Genomic DNA, 20,006 nt, shown 5'->3' on the forward strand with positions numbered 1-20,006 from the left:
TGGGCATCCCTTGATGTAGATGACACAGGAGCATGGCCCATGCCATACCACAATAGACATGAGAAGATCTTCATGAATCTCTTTCCCAAAGAGATTCAGATCTCCCTTTTGTTGAGGGTACCAACTTATTTAGTGACAAGATTGATAAGTCACTGCATACCCTCAAAGACTTCTGAGCAACCCTCTGCTTTTCGGATATTTAGACTCTGGCACCCAGGAGAAAGTATTCTAGGCCTCTTTTGCTTCATCATTCTCCACTGCCTCCTTCCCTTTTCCAGCAGAGGACATGTGGACTTCCCAAGAAGTAGCAGAAGACCCAGTGGTGTAGACAGCTTGCACCACCATTTTCTACTTCTGTCTCAGCCACCTTCAGGAAGCCGTTTTGAGGTGGTGCCAGAGCATCCACAGCCAGTCTCTGTAATGCTTGTTCCCACCCCCTTTGGTGGCTGGCTGGCCCACTTTTTTCCCCAGTGTGGAACATCGGCACCATCACAACGAACTTATGGATTCTGGATATTGGATCAAAACGTTATGTTCTAGACTTGCTCCCCCTCCTCCAAACTCCTCCTCCCTGTCCCTTTTCAGGGACCCCTCTCAGAGGATTCTCAAGCAAGACGTGTACTCCCTTCTTTAGCCTGGGGCAATAGAGCCCCTTCCACTCTTTCATACAGGGAAGAGCTTTTATTCAAGGTACTTCCTCACTCCCAAAAAGAATAGGTTGAAGGACACATTCTGGACCTCAGACAACTGAATGTCTTTATATGATAATCAAAGTTCAGAATGACCACGTTGGCCTTTGTAATACCCTTCCTCATCTCTGGTGACTGCTTTATGACCTTGGATTTGAAGGATACATGTTTGTATTTGGAGATTTACCCTGCTCAGAAAAGGTTCCTGGACTTCGGGGGACCAGGCGCACAGGGAGCTCCCTTTTAATCTCTCCATGGCCTCAAGGATATTTGTGAAAGTCCTTGTGATGGTGGCAAAATGTCTCTGCTGTCAAAGGAAATTGCTATTTCCTTACCTGGATGATAGGCTGCTCGTTCAGTCATGCCAGGAGGTATATGAAACAACCACCACTTTTTCTTCCACTTTTTCATTCCTTAGGACTTCAAGTCAATTTAGACAAGTCCATATTAATGCCCTGATAAACAATACAGTTCATAGGGGTGGACCTGAACTCAGGTATATTGAGTTACTCGGGACTGGTTTTGAGTCATGAGTGGTCTCATCAGCTAGCTTTGTCTCAGTCCTCATGCTACAATCCAGTCTCGCCACATTCTGTTAGACCACACGGCAACATGTGTCTGTGTCACCCTGTTCGTACAAATGCACACACAATGTCTTCAAGTACGGTTATAGACAGTTTATACCCTGAACAGGGACTCCTTGGCTAAGGTCTCTTGTCCATGGGATGTGCTGACGTTGCTCAGCTAATGGAAAAACAATGACACAGTAAATGTGAGGGTCCCTTTTGTTCCACACCACCTCAAAGACACTTTTACCACAAACACCTCCCTAGTGGGATGAGTTGTGCCTCTCAAAGACCAGACAGCCCAAGCATCCTGATCCCTGCAGGAATCCAGGCTTATGACAGGTTCTTTAAGCATGCAAGAGATTCCTGCCCATCATTTGATCTACACACGACCAGGTCAGGTCAGACAGTATGACTACAGTCTACTCTATAAACAGGCAGGGAGGAGCAAGATTTCCCCCCTTCCCACTTTGCAGAAAAGGGATCCTCCTCTGGAACCTGGTGCACTGGATCACTTTCTCAGCCATTCACATATTGGAGTAATGAATTCACTGGTGGACAGCTTCAGCAAGTACTTTCACAGAGACCATGAGTGGGAAGTTCACCCATCAGTAGCATAGTGTGACTTCTGGCAATGGGGAGTCCTGTCTTGGTACTGCTTTACAACACAGCACAACAAAAAATGCCTAACTTACTGTCTCCAGACAGCCCAAAGTCTCAGCTCTGGAGCAGATACCTCCTTGGTGCAGAGGTCAGAACCTCTGATGTATGTCTTCCCACTTCCAGTCCCACTGCTTGCTCAGATACTCCAGAAGATCAAACTCAACAAAACAACAGTGATCCCTATAGCTCTTTGGTAGGCAAGGCAATTCTGGTTCACCACCGTATCACAATTAGCATCTTGCCTATGCATCCAGCTTCAGCCATTCCATAACAAAGGTAAGGTGACCCCAATTTAGGTGTCATACTGTCCTGCAGTAGCCCAAGAGCGTGAGTACCAATCTCAGGGTAGACTGTTAAGGACCGGGACACAACCCCCAAATTGGTTGTAAGATCTATACTTAAATTTAATCAAGTAATTATCATGCCTAAACAAGGAATTCACTTGCAAGACCCATTTTCATGGGAGGAGGGCTGGGGTGGACAGGAAAGTGCAAAACAGTCTTGTCCTCTTTAGTGTTCCACTGTAGTCAGTCAGGTGTCAGTGGGCTTTCTTGTCAGACAGGACATAACACATTCTGTTGGAAACTATCATTTTTTTTCTTTGAGTGCTTGCTCACGTAGATTTCATTCTGTGTGTGTTTGCACCCGCTGGTGCGCGAGGTCGTCAGAGATTTTTGTCTTAGTGGTATCTGTAGGGTTGGCAGTGGCATCCCCTTGAGTGCTGCACTCATGTGCTGGTATGTCAGGTGCTCCCAATCGTACACCCTCTCAGTGCCTTCTTACCACTGATGGTGGTTAGTTGGAGTGCCTTTTCTTGCATTGCAAGGGCTAGAGGTTTTCATCTTACTGACTCTGAGCCTTAGGGCCTTGTAAATATTTTATTTATAGTAGTTTAGTGTTCAGTAGTTAAGTGTAGTTAGCAGTTAGAGTCTCAGCAAGAACTTTGCTCCAGGTAGAGCATGCCCCAGTCTCCTGGGTTTAAGCCATGTGTGGACTGCAGCTGGCCTATAAGTGACCCCCATAGCAGCTGCCTCAAGTGCCTGGGGGAGTTGCATGTTAGAGATAAGTGCCAGATTTGTGTAAACTTTCTGCACCGCACACAGAAGGAGTGGGATATTTGGTTACAGGCTCGCTTCATGGAGTCCGCCCTTCATCTGGCTTCTGTGCTGTCCCATCAGGACTTCTTGAGTACCTCGGCCTCTTTGCACAGTGCACTCCTGGTGCCGGGCTCTGCCCACCACCGTTCCCCATCGCTGGTGTGCAAAAAGAAGGCTAGGAAGCATGGCTCCCTGGCACTAGGCAAGAAAGGTCATGGGTAAGGCTGTGTGTGTCGGTCACAGAAGTTATGGAAGTCACAGATTATGTGGCTTTCCGTGACCCCTGTGATTTCTATGCTGGCTCTGGGACTGCCCGAGCTGGCCAGCCTCTGGGTCAGCAGCAGCAGTTTGGGTGTGTGGGAGGGGGCTAGGGGCAGGGGACTGAGGGGCACGTGGGGCTTACTTTCAGTGGGGGCTCCCCAGCTCCCACTGGCATAGGCGGAGGAGGGGCCAGGGGGCTTTGCGTATTGCCCGCAACTCCCATTGGCTGGAGTTCCTGGCCAATGAAAGCTGTTAAGGAGTCAGCATTTGTGGCAAGAACAATGATTGGAGCTGTCCCCTGCCTGGAGCTGCAGGGACACGCGGAGCCTGGTAGGGAGCCTGCAAGCTGCACCAATCCCCAGCACCAGCAACCTCCATCCCCAAGTTTTATTTAGGGTATATTGTAAAAGTCATGGACAGGTCACAGACCGTGAATTTTTGTTTACTGCTAGTGACTTGTCTGTGACTTTTACTAAAAATACTCATGACTAAAACATAGCTTTAGCCATGGGTCATTGGGCAAGGGACCCACTTTGGGCTGCCTGGCCACTCCGGAGCTGCACCCTTATGCCTCTCCGGTTGGGGCCCTTAGCCCCTTAAAAGGTCCACCACCGACTCCTGGGAGCGGCATGGGACCTAAAACCCGATGGCACCAACGCCTTCACAAGATCCTCCGGCACATGCCGATGCAGCATGTGCCTCAGAAGCCATTAAAGGCTCTGCACGAGGGCAAGCCAGCTGCCAAGACCCCTCAGGGCAGTGGAGTGCTGCCAATCCTCTGAGACAAAGCAGTGCTCTGCGCCATAGATCACTGATGTTGCAGCCCAGAACCTCTGGGGCCTGCTCTCAGGCACTGGCACCGTGCTTGCAGTGTCCGCTGTCCTGACGTGGATTGTCTAGAGGAAGACGCCAATCTCCGTACTACCAGTACTGTTCACCTTCCCACCAGTCGTCCTCTCGGTGCAGGTCCTGGTCACCTGCCTTGTGGAAGTGCTCCGATGATGATGGCTCCACTGTAATCAGTGGAAGGGAGATTCTTCCAACACAGAAGCTCAGTTCAGCGCCTCGCCTAGACTCCACCAGTGTGAATGGGCACCTGAGGCTGTGTCAACATCGATGGCATCTGTGATGGATTGGATCACAGAAACCCCCTTGGGAACTGCCAACTGATGTGCCAAGACTACTTCTGCCCCTGCTTTCCTTGCCAGCTTGTGACTCCAGCACCCCGTCTTGCTGAGCCAGACATGCTAGTCTGCTCCAACACAGACCCAGGATCTGAACCATGTGCCCCAAAGCTGTAGACTTAACTGAAAGCAGCTTACAGAAGTGTTCCTGTCTTTGATACTTCGTTGCCCAGCTCCCAAGGGGTCTAAACCCCAGATAAATCTGTTTTACCCTGTGTAAAGCTTATGCAGCTTTTAGTGGCCCTCCCATGCAGGCTGCCGCTCTGACCGGACCTCCTCTCCCAGGAAGGAGGATGTCTCCTCCACCCCAACCTGGCTGCGCTCCACTTGACAGCATGGGCTGCTCCGTGGCTGAATGAGGAGGAAGGGCGTTGTTCGGAGGAGGTTAGACAAGTCCTGCTTGAGAGCAGGAAACCATCTACACTTCGAACCTACCTGGCCAAATGGTATCGGTTCTCCAAGTGGGCGAGGGAGAGGGGTTCTTCCCCACTTCTCCATGTCTATTCAGCTCATCCTCAATTACCTCCTGTCCCTTAGGACCCAAAGCCTGGCACTCTCCTCGGTCAGGGTGCACCTGGCGGTCATTTCTACTTTCCACCTCCCGCTGCAGGGCCACTCGGTGTTTTCACACCACGTGACCTCCCAGTTCCTCAAAGGGCTGGATCGGGTATTCTCTTACGCTAGACCCCCAGTCCTGCTCTGGGACCTGAGCCTAGTGCTCTCCCGCCTCACAGGGCCTCCATTTGAGCTCTTAGCCACTTGTTCTTGGTTCCACTTAAACTATAAAGTGGCGTTCCTGGTAGCTTTCACCTCAACCCACCGGGTCTCCGTGCTTAAGCCCTGACCTCCGAACCCCCGTATATGGTCTTCCATAGGGATAAGGTCCAGCTCCGCCTGCACCCTGCTTTTCTGCCGAAGGTAGTCTTGGCTTTTCACATGGATCAGTACATCTTCCTCCCAGTCCTCTGTCCTAAGCCCCATGCTTCTAATGAGGAGCGACACCTGCACGTGCTAGATGTGCGTACAGCGCTGGCCTTTTACTTAGACCGAACCAGGCCTTCCCATAAATCCCTTCAGCTTTTCATTGCTTATGCCAAGCGCATGAGGGGGCGACCAGTATCCACTCAGCGGATCTCCTGCTGGATCACCTTGTGCATACACACTTGTTATGACCTGGCAGGAATTCCCCCGCCTCCTATAGTGAAGGCTCACTCGACGAGAGCTCAGGCCTCATCCACTGCCTACATGGCTCACGTCCTTATTCAGGACATCTGCAGGGCTGCTACATGGTCCTCTGTCCATAACTTCTCATCGCACTATGCGATCGTCTCCCAAACGCAGGATGATGCCGGGTTTGGTATGGCGGTGCTCCGCCCCGGTAACCTTTAAACGCCTACCCGCCTCCATCAGGTATAGGTTGGAGTCACCTACTGTAGAATACATATGAGCAGTCACTCATAGAAGAAAGGACAGTTACCTGTTTTGTAACTGGCATTCTTCAAGATGTGTTGCTCAGGTGTATTCCACATCCCGCCCTCCTTCCCCTCTGTCGGAGTTGTCTGGCAAGAAGGAACTGAGGGTGGGGAGAGTGCGCAGCACCCTTTATAGCACGATATAGAGGCGCCACTCCAAGGGTTGCAGCGGAGCTCCCCCACTACAGGTACTGCTAAGGGAAAAACTTCCGGCACTGGTGCACGTAGTGAGCACGCACACCTACTGTGGAATACACATGAGCAACACATCTCGAAGAACGCCAGTTATGGAACAGGTAACTGTCCTTTCTTAAACTTTAGGTTGAGTGCTGTATCTATCCTTAGAAATCTCGCTTTGGAACCTTTATGTTTTGTCAAATCTGTTGTGAAAGTGTTCTTAAAACTAACGTGCTGGGTCATCATCTGAGACTGTTATAACATGAAATGTATGGTAGAATGTGTGTAAAACAGGAGACACAATTCTCCCTCAAGGAATTCAGTCACAAATTTAATTAACACTCTTTTTTTTAATGAGTATTATGAGCATGGAAGCATGTCCTCTGGAATGGTGGGCGAAGTATGAAGGGGCATGTGAATGTTTAGCATATCTGGCACATAAATACCTTGTAACCCCGTCTACAAGAGTGCCATGCGAATGCCTGTTCTCACTTTCAAGTGACATTGTAAATAAGAAGCAGTCAGCAGTATCTCCCACCAATGTAAACAAATTTGTTTGTCTTAGTGATTGGCTGAACAAGAGGTAGGACTGAGTGGACTTCTAGGCTCTAAAGTTTTACATAGTTTTGTTTGTGAGTGCAATTATATAACAAAAATCTACATTTGTAAATTACACTTTCACGATAAAGAGATTGCAATATAGTACTTGTATGAAGTGAATTGAAAAATTATTTATCATTTTTACAGTGCCAAATATTTATAATAAAAAATAATAATGTAACACGAGCACTGTATACTTTGTATTCTGTGTTGTAATAGAAATCAGTGTATTTGAATATTTAGGAAAACTTTAAAATATTTAATACATTTCAGTTAGTATTCTGTTTAACAGTGCAATTAATCACAATTTATTATTCAATCACAGTGTATTTTTTGAGTTAATTGCATGAGTTAATTGCGGTTAATTGACAGTCCTATATGTAAGTATTATTTTTATTACTAATAATGCAAAGCATTTATACTGTGTAACATTTTACATGTATTTTTAACTATATTTTAAAAAAGAAGAATTGGGAACTTCTTCAGGGATCCTCATTCCATTTCTTTGAGAAAAGAATAATAGTGCTACTATCTGACAAATACAGCAGCTAGGCTGGAAGAATGGTTCAAGAATTAAAAAGTGGCAGTTTTAAACTGCTTTCTGTGGGTCTGGCTGACCTTTTCAGAACTGGTTTGTGCCCTTAGCTACTTCTGATTATTTTTTCTTCTCTTCATAAAATAGGCTGCTTAACACTCGCAGTTTAGCTTTGGCATTGAAAGGAATGTTGGGCCAAAATCAGTTCTTTTTGAAAGAGTAACTGGGGTTGTGAGATGAGGGAAAGAGGGAGAAAGTCAAGAGTTTAGTGAACTTAAGTGGAAGAAAGGTTAGAGAAAGTTGTTAATTTTCCTTGCTAGTTTCTCTTGCTCTGTGAGGTGAATGTTGGGCTTATCTAGAGCTCTTTGTATATGGAATCTGGTCCAAAACCCTTTGAAATTTAAGGAGCTGCTTAACTCTCCCTCCGGTTTTTCCTTTTTTAATTGCAACAGACTCTGCAAAGCTGTGCATTAATGAAATACTGATGCAGTTCTTGGCTGGCTTTGTCTTTGACCTCATGCCTGCCCCAGTGTACCTGTGATGTGCACTAATTGCCAGTAATGCATACCCATTTATTGCTTATTTCAGAAGGAAAACAGTGGACTGGAAATGTTTGAATCTGAAAATTTAGATGTAGCATGACCCAGACTTTTTAGCTGCACATATGCATGGTACTGCATATACTAACACATTTTAACCTTTATAAAAATTTTGAACACACAGGTTGTTAAGAGTATTTTCAGAATAATTGAACTTTGCTTTTCATGCCCCACTGACACATTTGACAAATGAATTTGAGCTGTCAGCCCATCATTAATGGTAGTTATAATGTCTTTATATTTCCAGTGCTCTGTTACTTTTTACATTCAATTTAAAGCACATGCGTAAAACCTGATTTTATTTTTTCTGTATTGTGTTTGACAGCATAGTCTTTTAATTTTTCCTCTGCTTTTCACCTTTTTTGTTTTAAGCTGGTGTAAATCTGCAGTGTTTAATATTTTTTAGAATCACATAACCGTCGTATGTGCTAGCTACAATAAGATAAGCACTAGAGTTGAAGGCCTCAACAGTCTCAGTATTGGTCTCTTTTTTTCATGTGTAAAAAAAAAATTCCCCTTGGACAGAAGGTTGGCAGGCAATCTAAGAAATAGAAACGATTTTTCTTGGTTTAAAAAGAAAAAAATAGTCCTTTCTAGATGAAAAAATGTAATATGTAAAGTAGGGCAGAATATATAGGTGAATTGTTGCACTTCTATAACTCAAAGGATTAATATTTTATTGCAGGATACTAATTGTTTGTAGATTTTCTTGTTTAAAGAGATGCTGATGAGAGAAATTATGGCTCAGATTTCTTTCTCCAGTGGTCATGAAGGATTTGGGGAGAGCAGATGTCCATGAGGAATCCCATGCAGAGGTTTTCCTCATGTCATCCAGTTGGGGATATGTGGGATTGGCCTAATCACAGACTGTGGGGCCTGCTCCTAAATCTGGTCGATTCCCTGAGGCCTGTGGAAGACCCTGTGCTTCTGAGGCTCCTTACCTCAGCATTCACCCCCACTTAGCTCCCAAGTACTGCATTTCAACTGGAGTTGCATCAGCAGCAATTTACCAGGACACAGGTCCTTCTGGAACCCTGGTGGGCCTCTGAGGAAAGGGTAAGAGAGCCTAGAGTTGTATTTTCTCATAAAGGTTTGTAGCACAAGAGCTGGGAAATGATGTGTAGTTTCTCACCTAATTTCCACCTACTCGCCCATATGAACCTCATGAAACCTGTGGAAGAATCTCAGTGTGGGTATGGTGCTGTAGAGGCAGCTGCCCTGTCTCTTCAATATCAGAATCTGGGAGAGCCACACTCAGATGGTCCTTCCATTCACAGTTCTAGAAGACACGATTGGAGCCCCCACTCCCTTTTTTTTAAAAGAACACTTTACCTATAACTAGTATCTGTTAAACTTAGAAAATTAATGAATTAAAATCTATTACTTATATTTTCACCATTTATATACCGAGTACTTTTTGCGATTTGACTCAGTTAGGACTGCAAAACTAGACTGGTAAATTTCACTTTTGTTATTAATCAGTTTCATTTTCTGCCCAACCCTGGTTTGTTTCCCATGGGCCAGCGATTCTCAAATTCTGGGCCAGGACCCCATTTTAATGGGGTTGCTAGGGCTGGCTCAGACTTGTTGGGACATAGGGCTGTGGCCAAAGCCCGAGCCCCAGCCCCACCGCTCGGGACCGAAGCCAAAGCCCAAGGACTTCTGCCCTGGGTGGTGGGGCTCAGGTTACAGACCCCCGCCTGGGGCTGAAGCTCTTTGGCTTTGGCCTCCCTGCCTTGGATGGTAGGGCTTGGGGTTTGGTCCTGCCACCTGGGGCAGCTGTGCTCAGGCTTTGGTCCTCTTGCCTGGGGTTATGTAATAATTTTTGTTGTCAGAAGGGGGTTGCGGTACAATGAAGTTTAAGAACTGCCATAGAGAATGTTAAAATAAGACTCATTGACTTTATTAATAATCACCATGGATTGATTTAAATCAAAGTGATTTTAATAACAGATTTTAATAATTTAGATCAGCAAGCAGGAAACCTTGACTGAAATAAGGTTTTAATCTTGCTTTGCATTTGTACTTCAGCTATTTTCCTAAAGAGAGGTTAATTTTAACTGGTTGCTCACCATTACAACATGCTGATTTTCAATTAAACATAGCTGTTACACTAAATTTGGTGCTGCTTTTATAAAACTAGGAGTTTACAGTACAAGTTTAATTAAGGAACTTTAGAGTTTAACATACACTTATTCAGATTCCTAATTTTTACATTTTTGATTGTTAGAAAGTGGTGAATGATGCATTTCTTGTATACTGGATTTTGTGTGTGTGTGTGTGTGTGTGTGTGTGTGTGAGAGAGAGAGAGAGAGAGAGATTGTGTAAAGCTGTATTTGGATGGAAATTCTAAGGCAACTAAAAATGCACTAAAACTTAATTTTTTTAATTCATTAAAAGTTGTGCCTTAAATGTGCTGAATGAATACACTTTTTAATAAAATATTTAAAAACATTTGCATTTAAAACTATAACTGATTTATTGCACAAAGCATTCACTATTGTTAGTGAATTAAACTGATTGTTTAGTTTGTCTTCTGGATTTTAGAGCTAGTAAATCTCATTCCGTTGTATCACAGTCATATTCATAGATTGGAAGTGGAAAACAAGCTTTCATGCTTTTCAGCTTCCAATTGGTGTCTTAACTTTGAATGAACTAGTCATTGAACTGAACTAGTTAAACTGGCATGAAGAAAATATTTTCCCTGCGCTTCCAGAAGAGGCTACTGCTGTCTTAAACTGGTTTAGCACTTCAACAAACTCTGTTCCCAGGTACTTAGCCCATGACTACCACTAGTTCAGTGGTTTTACTTTCTTCAGAAATTCAGCTGTAAACATGTACCACTTGAATATTCTTTTTTAATTCAATTTTAAATGGTCTTAATAGATTAGAGAGAGCAAAGTGGGTGAGGTAATAGCTTCTGTTGAACCAAATTCTGTTGGTGAGATACAAGCTTTTGAGCTTACGCAGCGCTATTCCTCCAATAAAAGCTATGAACTCACACACCTTCTCTCTCTAGTATCTTGGGCCTGACATGGCTGCTACAACACTGCATACAATGTATTATAGTAAATTTAAGCCTTAACATAGGCTGTCACAATTTCAAATTTAATTTTAAATCGGGTTTTTTTTTAAATAGACTTATATTTTATTTAATGGGAATATCCAGTTTAAATTAAAATGTTCAAATTTTTTATTTAAAAATATAATTCTTTTAATAGTTCTTTGGTGTTTTTGAAAGCTAAAATGTATGACCTAAGCTAAATTGGCAGTGTCTCTTTAAAAAATCCCATTATGAAGGTTTTCTACTTTAAAAAAAGATTTAAAAAATACCCTAGCTATCATAATATCCTAGTATTCTGTAGTGTGTAACACATGATGCGTCAATAATGGCTACAGAGATTGGATACATAATGAGTTCTGAAGATTTTAGAGTAAATATTTTTTAAAACTTTTTAAAAGGCTCCCCTGATACAGCATGATCTTGGATGCAAGTGCATGAGGTTACACCACATGGAAGTACTGTTTTTAAGACCTTGTGTACAAGGTCACGGTGGTCGGGGTGGAGCAGCATGCTCTTCAAAATGGTGTCCGACGTCTGATACCAGACAAATACACACCTCAGTGCTGGAAGAGGACAAACCCTAGAAAAGCAGTCCTATCAATTTTAATACCAGATGAGTGGCCTGCCTAGGGATGCTCTGTTAAGTAGCAGTCTCTAGTCTAAATAAAACATCAAACACAAAAGGGTCTTCTGCTTTTCCTGGGCTACCCTTCTACCCTGTTCTGAGCGATGACCCTCAGGGCTTCTTCCCTGGAGTCTTTCCCCCAGTCTGGGTCTGTATTTCCAGTCTACTTAGGCCAGGTCATCTGCCTGGGGATTGGCCTTTTTCTGGTTCTGCCACAGGAGCCTGCTTCTCCCCTGCTGCCCTCCTCCAATCAGAGCCCTCACAAGAGGCAGCCTCCTTTCTGCAGCTCTCTCCCCAGCTGAACACTCCCAGCCCTTTATGGAAATTGCCCAACTCTTACCTCCCTGTCTGGGTGTGATAATTGAATGGAGTCACCTGACACCCAGACGATCAGGGTTATCTGGGGGGAGTGGTAGTCGAGCCATCCATCACGGGCCAGGCTGAGCCAATCTCCATTTAGAGGGCTAGCCAGCCTGTGTCAGGCAGGAAGAGAATATGAATATCCTATTCATTTGAGACTGAGGCTTTACTTATGAATGATCAGGAATAACCCTGATTCAGTAATTGGTGGCCTGTAACCAGTGGAGCTGTGCTTGTGCTGACCCCTAAAGGTAGAAAAGGGCAAATTGTGTTTTGAATCAATTGAGGTAACCTGGTTTTACCTCTGCTTGAAACTTTAGTGAGCTTAGTTAGTACCATATTCTGTCTTGTTCTCATTAACACTAGTGCAGTGCAACAGATTACTGAATCAGGGCTATTCCCATGTGTACATGAGGTCTGTGTGGGTTATTAAGATTGACAGAATGTCATGAGAAGATATGTTTAAATCCCTTTCGTGCAGCACTGTGAATATATATTCTGTTCTAGTTTAATATGTATGTTAGTAGAGCGTTTGTAGGCAAACATGTCTGCCTGCAAACGTAAACATAGGAAGCAAGAATGCCAGTTTTCAGGACTTCAGAAAGTTTCCAGGGCAGGTTAAAAGATCAGAAGGAAAGCCACCTTTGGGAATCCGTTATGTTCCTTATGTTTGCAAGGATCATCTGCAAATTAGATTCAGATGCTATTATGAAAGATGGTCTATTTCAGGGGTAGGCAACCTATGGCACGGGTGCCGAAGGTGGCACGCGAGCTGATTTTCAGTGGCACTCACACTGCCCAGGTCCTGGCCACTAGTCCGGGGGGCTCTGCATTTTAATTTAATTTTAAATGAAGCTGCTTAAACATTCTGAAACTTTATTTATTTTACATACAATAGTTTAGTTATATATTATAGACTTTTATAGAAAGAGACCTTCTAAAAAGGTTTAAAATGTATTATTGGCACGCAAAACCTTAAATTAAAGTGAATAAACAAAGACTTGGCACACCACTTCTGAAAGGTTGCTGACCCCTGGTCTATTTGATTTCAGTATTCATGTTTTTTATTATAGTATCACTACTTTTTAAAAACTACCTAATTTCTGGCTTCTGTTAACCATAAAATAAAAACTTTATTCTACAGCAATAGTGTGGAGAAAAGGAACTTTCATTTTCTGAAGCCAGAGACTGAACGCACTGTGGAATTAGTAAAGAGACAGCTAGAAAGAGTGGAGAAGGTAGAGAATGGAGTTGCAAACTCTACAGGAGGCTCTGAAAGTGGAAATTCAGGTTCACCAGGTAAGTTTTATTCTTTGTTTCTTAGTTTTCTTCTCATACATTTTAGTGCAAGTAATGGTAGTCCTAAAAGGTCAGGTATAGCAATAGCCTGTTAAGTTTTGAAATTGCTGTAGAACTTTACACTTTAAACTTTCCGTTTAACCATCGGTGGCTTCTTTATGCCAATGAATACTTCATAAATCCATTGGTCTGAATTTTTTCTTTTTTTTTAAATGACATTCTTACGCATTGAGGAAACAATCTAAAGAGGGCGTTTTCAGTGAATTTTGGCTGAAAGGTCTTTCTGTGGTCTAAAGGCACGTACAGCCAATATGAGGGATAGGGAGAAAATCCTGGAATCATGGAGAGATGTGTTCCAGTGAGAACATGCTGAATGCTGATACAACTGGGGCTTAGACACCAGGGTGAAAGCCACTTCAGTGGTATTTTAAATAGAACCCAAGATTTTTGGCTGCAGAAATAGCCTCCTTTCACCTGAGCTCAAGAAGAAACTTTATTTTGTAGTGTTAGGATGCTTAAGCTGTGTCTGTCAGATGGTAAATGACAGTAAAAATCAGTTACTCATTTGCGATGAAACAGGCTAATTTTAGTTAGATTGGTATAGGTTTGAGAAACGTAAGTAGAGGTGTGTCAAAATAGTTTTTCAAATATTAGGTAAGGTCACAACCATAACTATGGAGTTACTACCATAATGTAGTGTTATCTTTTCAAAATACTCACATGGTTAGTTGATTTTATATTAATTTAGTATCTCTGAGGGACATGTGAGAACTGCTGCTACTTTTATGCGAGTAAAATGAGATGTGTATGGGATTCTGTGATGAAGTTTATAGAAAATTTGAACTGTAAACTTGGCTCTGACACTGACTTGCTGTGAGCAAGTTTCTTCACTTCTTCTGTTTTTGTCAGCTACCATGATGAGCATAATACTTGAATGGCTAGATTATATTTGTCCAGCTCATAGGGATGTTGTGAGCTCTAACTGTATAAAGTTTATGAAGTGTTAAGACCAAAACATGGAAGAGTGTGGAACAGAACTCAAGTCTTTCCTGTATTCTAGCTTTAAATGCATTCTGATAGACCGTGAGGCCTTTTACTGGGAGCAGGTGGATCATTTAAAGAAAGCCAGATACCAGCTTCCAGAATTGCAGATTAGTATTATGTGCTTGTGATGGGGCTCCACTCATACTAGCGCCTCTTGCTGGTCGTCTTGGCGATCAGCTCTGCAAGTCAGTATGTCCGCTCCCAGTGTTCCTCACCCACTGTCATTCCTGCTCCTGGATCCGCATCACTCCAAAGACTACGGCATCTTCGTCATGACACACTCCTCTGGCATGCCCCACACACTGCGCTCCCCCTTCCGGGAGCCAGTCCAGCCAGTGTCTCACTGGATGTGGGGGGACGTGGGCCCACCCACTATTCCAGGTTCCAGCCCAGGGACCTTGTAGATGTCAGCCACGTGCTGCATCCCCTCCAACCTCTTTCCCCTCCAGTACATTTCCCTGGCCACTTCTCCACAGCTCCAGCACCTTCTTCACCCTTCTCTCAGGTCCTTGGCGTGCCAGTCTTAGCCACCAGCCAGGAGCTCTCTTTAGCTTGCCCAGTAGTAGCACTGCTCTGTCCAGAGTGCTGGCACTCCTTCTTCCTGCAAGGCAGCCAGGTCTTCCTCCTTGAGCTCCAGGGAGCAACTGAACCTGTTCTGTTCTGCAGCTATTCTTATATGGGCCTGTAAGGCTCTGATTGGCTGCTCCTTGCAGCCCCGCTCTGATTGGCTGCATTTTGCACAGCCTGCCTATGGCACCATTAACCCCTTACATGCAAGTGTGAGGTGGATGCTCTATAACAGTACTACTCAGGAATTTGAAGGTCCTTATCTTCCATGTGGAGTTCATAAAGTTTTGTATTGAGGTTCTGAATGCTTTCTTAATGGCCCATGGCACTGTTGCAGGGTTATGAAACATGCATCAGGCCTGTGCATGTTTCTTAGAATATGTGCCAACTGATATGCAATGTTCAGAATGCTGTTTTCATATTGTGTCCTTCATACATTCCAAACTCTCCCTGAATTGCTCAAAGGTACCAGTACTTACTAAAGGCAACTAATATTTTTAGGTATAGATCTACTAATGTTTCATTGTGTGTTTTTTTTTTTAAGAAGTTGGATAATGTTTAGGAAGAGAAAATTATTTTCAAAAAATGGACCCATATATCTTCTATTTTTTTTTATTTTTTGTGTCCAATGTGCCTTAGGCTTTCCCAAAAAAATCTACCCTGATCTAAGACTGATTTCAGGCAAATTGGTTTTGATTTGGCAAAGTCAGAGGTGTCGTTATAGCAGAAGGTTTATTTCAGCCCTAGTTATGGAAATGTGTCTCTAGCATCTCACCATAAAAGAAGAAATTGGCCTAAAGGACTTTGCCCCCTGTCTTCACTTTTATTTCTACTAATCATATTTTTCATTTTAAAAGGTAACTTTTTCAGGAGCATATAGGTGTGTCAGTAACAAAGTAAAGATGGAGTTCAGGAAACTTCATGGTTTGTTTACTGCTGTACAGCTCAAATGGAGAGTGACATTAGGCAGTGTATTGGAAAAGTAAGTTATGTGATATAATTTTGATTTAAGAAAAATCCTGCATAGAAATATATATCGGTAATATTTTATATTTCAGCAAAAGGTACAATATAGCACACTCTGAAGCCAGCACTACATGTTACTGAGTGAATTGTCCTTCATCATGTCATCTTTGTTCATCAGTTTTTTGACTCCCCAGATTTCTCTTGCAGATGGCTTCATTAAATTTAAGTTAACTGTACAAATTCCTCCTTTTCCTCATTCCCTGTGCCCATGTTGCTGATGGGGACATGTATGCGTATCTAGAAATATATAAAATTAGTGGTTGTCAAATTTTTTCATATTGTACAACCTTCCAACCTCTTTATTCTGCAGCTTACCTGTGGCAGCTATAGTATTCTGTTATATGAACATGAATATTGTGATTATATTAAGGAGACTTTATTAAAATAAACTCTCACTTTAATGTGCTAGGTGTTTTTTTCCTTCATTGCATCTCCCCATTTTATATTTATGATTGTAGCCTTTTAAACTCATTAGGACTGACTCTCCCCTCCTTTCCTGCAGCACCCACTGTACTAATGATCAAAAGTCTTACAGAAATAAGTCCTGGACAGGGCTGCCACTAGTGGGAATCATAACTTCTTGCAAATGGAAAGATGCTTCAGGTTGAGACTCAGTTCTATCCTTCACTCTGAGCTAGAAGGGATAAGGAATCTTACTGAAGTCAACAACATGATGCTACTGCAAAAAGGGCTAATATCATTCGGAGGTGGGTGAATTGGATTGTCATGTGTAAGACATGGACGATAATTGTCCTGCTCTATTCGGCACTGGTGAGGCCTCAGCTGGAGTACTGTATCCAGTTCTGGGCACCTTGCATTAGGAAAGATGTGGACAAATTGCAAAGAGTCCAGAGGAGAGCCACAAAAATGGTAAAAGATTTAGAAAACCTGTCCTATGAGGGAAAAAACTGAGCATGTTTAGTCCTGAGAAAAGAAGACCGAGTGGGGACCTGATGATAGTTTTCAGATGTGTTAAGGGCTGTTACAAAAAGGACACTGTGATCAACTGTTCTCCATGTTCACTGAAGGTAGAACAAGAAGTAATGGGCTGAATCTGCAGCATTGGAGATTTAGGATAGCTATTAAGAAAAACTTTCTAACTAAAGGCTTCCAAGGCAGGTTGTGGAATCTCCATTATTGGAGTTTTTAAAAAACAGGTTGTACCAACACCTGTCAGGGATGGTCTGTGTTTAGTTGGTCCTGCCACAGCCTAGAGGGCTGGACTCGATGATTCTCAAGGTCCCTTCCAGCCCTACATTTCTGTGCTTCTCTGATTCTATGAACTAGTGCTTTCAGCTGCTGTGTGGAAGGCAGTACTTGTTTTCATTCTAAAGCACCTTGCCCTTGTTAATTCACTTGTTGTTGTTGAGGGGCTTCAAAGGGAGTTGCATTTGTCTGTCCTCACAGAGGAATTGGTCTCCACTAGTACTCTTGGGGCAGATTAATGGGAGAGCCTGGATAACCTCTTCCCTTCTCCCCATCTGTAGGAAAAGGAGAAGAGAAATATTTTAAACAACTTGAGCCCAGCTTTCATTGTTCTCTCTCACATTGAACTCCTGCCTACTTGGAGGATGATGCAGTATTGTGATCCTAACTTATTAATATTTGTTGATACTTAATGCTGTATGAGAGAGAGTTTATAGTTAAACTGACTTTTGCAAGTTGTCTTATGAAAAGTTGTGAGAAAATAATCTGTCTCCAATTTTTAAATACAATGTATATTTAAAAACTAGCAGTTATTTTAACATAACTTTATCTGAGGTAGTGAGCACTGAGGAGCAGATGAAAATGGGCCAAGAATATAAACTTTTGGGAAGATATTCGCTTCTCTGCATGACTAAAGTGGCATGTCTGCTATCTGTCCTTTTTTTAGGGTATGAAAGGAGACTTTACAAATTGTATTTGTGATTTATTTTAATTACAAATAAAGTCTGAAATCTTTAAGAAAGATTAACCTAATTTTTCAAACAATTTGATGTGTGTGAAATGCAGTGTAATAATGGATCTGTTTATATTCTGGATTCTTTCTCACTTTTTTTTTCTTTTCTTATAAGGGGATAGGTAAGCAAGTGTGGACTTTACCATGTCCCCTTCAGATTCACAGATGAATAATTTGATGTGGTGAAATGGCCGCCACTAAAATAGGAATTTGCGTTGTTCGGTTTATCGTGCCTTATCATTCTGGGCTTCTGGTTTTCCTTAGTAAAATCCTGATAACCTCCCTTTTGCTTTGCTATATAAGCAGCACCCTTCTGCAACTGCCTGAAGGAACTGAAGGAGGAACAGCAGTGAATGGTGTAATCATCTGTCTACTTTCCCTTGGACATGGGGGGTATTTCATCCATGATGATCTCAGTCACTGCCAGTTCAAGGGATGAAAGTGGAAAAGTCTCTTCTGAACATGGGTCTCTCACGTGGTACCAGCCAAACCAACACACAAGCAGTTCCTTACTGCCAAAAATGTGCTGCATTTGATTTATACAAACAAACAGCTATTGTATCTGAAGTAGTTCAGTCTGTTCAGTATTCCTTATGGCTGTGGGCAAAGAAGGCAGCAGTTTTAGAGAAGACACAGCTATTTGATTAGGTTACCCAGCTGACTTAAATTGTCCTTAAAAAGAATCTTTTTGCAGGAACTGCTTAAAAAGAAGTAACGTAGTAGCATCCTTCAGCTAAATATGAAATGTGACAGGCTGACTGTAGAATTAATGGAGATGTCTCATTACATTAAATACAATGTTTCTGTGAATTATAAAATAATTTGGGTTCATGATGAGCTAAATCTAGTTAGTTAGTTAGTACAGGATGTCGTCTTTAAATTCCAACTTCTAATCAAGGCCATTACGTAAACTGTCCAATAAACCCAACCTTGATTGAACCCTGTAATGTATTGATGAATATCTCCCTTTCTTTCTAGAAACTGGTTGCCCAAATGAAGCAAGATCCACAGGTAAAATATGTATTTTGTTTTATACTGCTTTTATTACTTAAACTAAGTTCATGACCTCTTGTTTGCCATTGTTTGTTTATTTGCTCATCATCTACTGCCATGGTAAAGTAATGCTTTCTTTTTTTTGCAAGTTATACATTTTAAAAATAAATGGGGAATATTGGATAGCTGAGGGATTAATAGTAGGATAAGGAGCCTTTCAGCTCCATGTTGCCAATATTTTAAATTCAACCTAAGTCAGTAATAACTGCAATTTATTATCTAATGGTTATTTGACCTGTTTGAAATGAGTTGTTGGTCTCAGTTCAGTGGCTAGTGGATACCTTTCCACAACATAAACACTTCCACCACACTTGGCACTAATTGACTTTTTTAAGCATTGGTAACAGTCTGTACAAGTAATAGGGAAGATGAGGGCCTAGTTCAAAGGAACCTGCAAAATTAAGACACAGTTCATTGGTCAACTAGAAGAAGATGCTATTTTAGCACATAAGTTGCATTTGTTTGGTTTGTTTAAATGAGTTGATGTACATTGATGGACTAAACTGATTTGCAATGAGGGATTTGAATACAGGGCTGGCTTTAGGCCGATTCGCCCGATTCCTGGGAATCGGGCCCCGTGCCTAAGAGGGCCCCGCGCTTTAGGCGCCTTTTAAATTTTGTTTACTTACCCCGGCTGCGGTCTGCTCCGGGGTCTTCCATGGCCCTGCTCCCCTGACCAAAGTGCTGGTGGGAGCGTGGCTGCCCCATAGCCCCGCTCTCTCAGCTGGAGCTCTGGCCAGAGCACCGCAAGCCCCGCGGCCCCCGCTGGTGCTCCGGCTGGAGCGCGACAAGCCCCGCGGCCCCCGCTGGTGCTCCGGCTGGAGCGCGACAAGCCCCGCGGCCCCCGCTGGTGCTCCGGCCGGAGTGCGACAAGCCCCGTGGCCCCGCTCTCCTGGCTGGAGCGCGGCAAGCCCCGTGCCCCTGGCTGGAGCTCCGGGCCCTTTAAATAACCCCCAGAGCCCTGGGGTAGCAGGGGGCTTGGGGGCTATTTAAAGGGCTGGGGCTCCAGCTGCCTCTGCTGCACCCCCTGCCCTGCCTGCACCAGCCCCACCCCCGCTGCCTGCAGCCAGCTCTGCACCCCCTGCCCGCAGCCAGCCCCTGCCAACCCCCCTGCCCTGTCTCCAGCCAACGCCTGCCACATACCCCTGCCTGAAGCTATCCAGTCTGATACGCCTGTCTCCAGCCC

At 43.4% G+C, this 20,006-nt stretch overlaps 1 protein-coding gene across 9 annotated transcripts in view; it reads left to right on the forward strand.

The window, feature by feature from the left end:
* Positions 1 to 20,006, forward strand: part of PHF21A (PHD finger protein 21A) — a 304,777-nt gene that overhangs the window by 88,234 nt on the left and 196,537 nt on the right. For 7 of the 9 annotated variants that reach the window (XM_030559955.1, XM_030559954.1, XM_030559957.1 and 4 more), the window contains exons 3-4: positions 13,037 to 13,191; positions 18,746 to 18,778. In XM_030559955.1, the coding sequence (XP_030415815.1) occupies positions 13,138 to 13,191; positions 18,746 to 18,778 (87 nt within the window). In that variant the 5' untranslated portion in view covers positions 13,037 to 13,137. Of the gene's footprint in view, positions 1 to 7,328; positions 7,341 to 8,876; positions 8,900 to 13,036; positions 13,192 to 18,745; positions 18,779 to 20,006 lie in introns of those variants that run through there. The other 2 variants (XM_030559950.1, XM_030559951.1) reach the window with 2 other exon arrangements.

The sequence above is a fragment of the Gopherus evgoodei genome, chromosome 4, assembly GCF_007399415.2.
Source record: "Gopherus evgoodei ecotype Sinaloan lineage chromosome 4, rGopEvg1_v1.p, whole genome shotgun sequence".
Taxonomy (NCBI): Eukaryota; Metazoa; Chordata; order Testudines; family Testudinidae; genus Gopherus; species Gopherus evgoodei.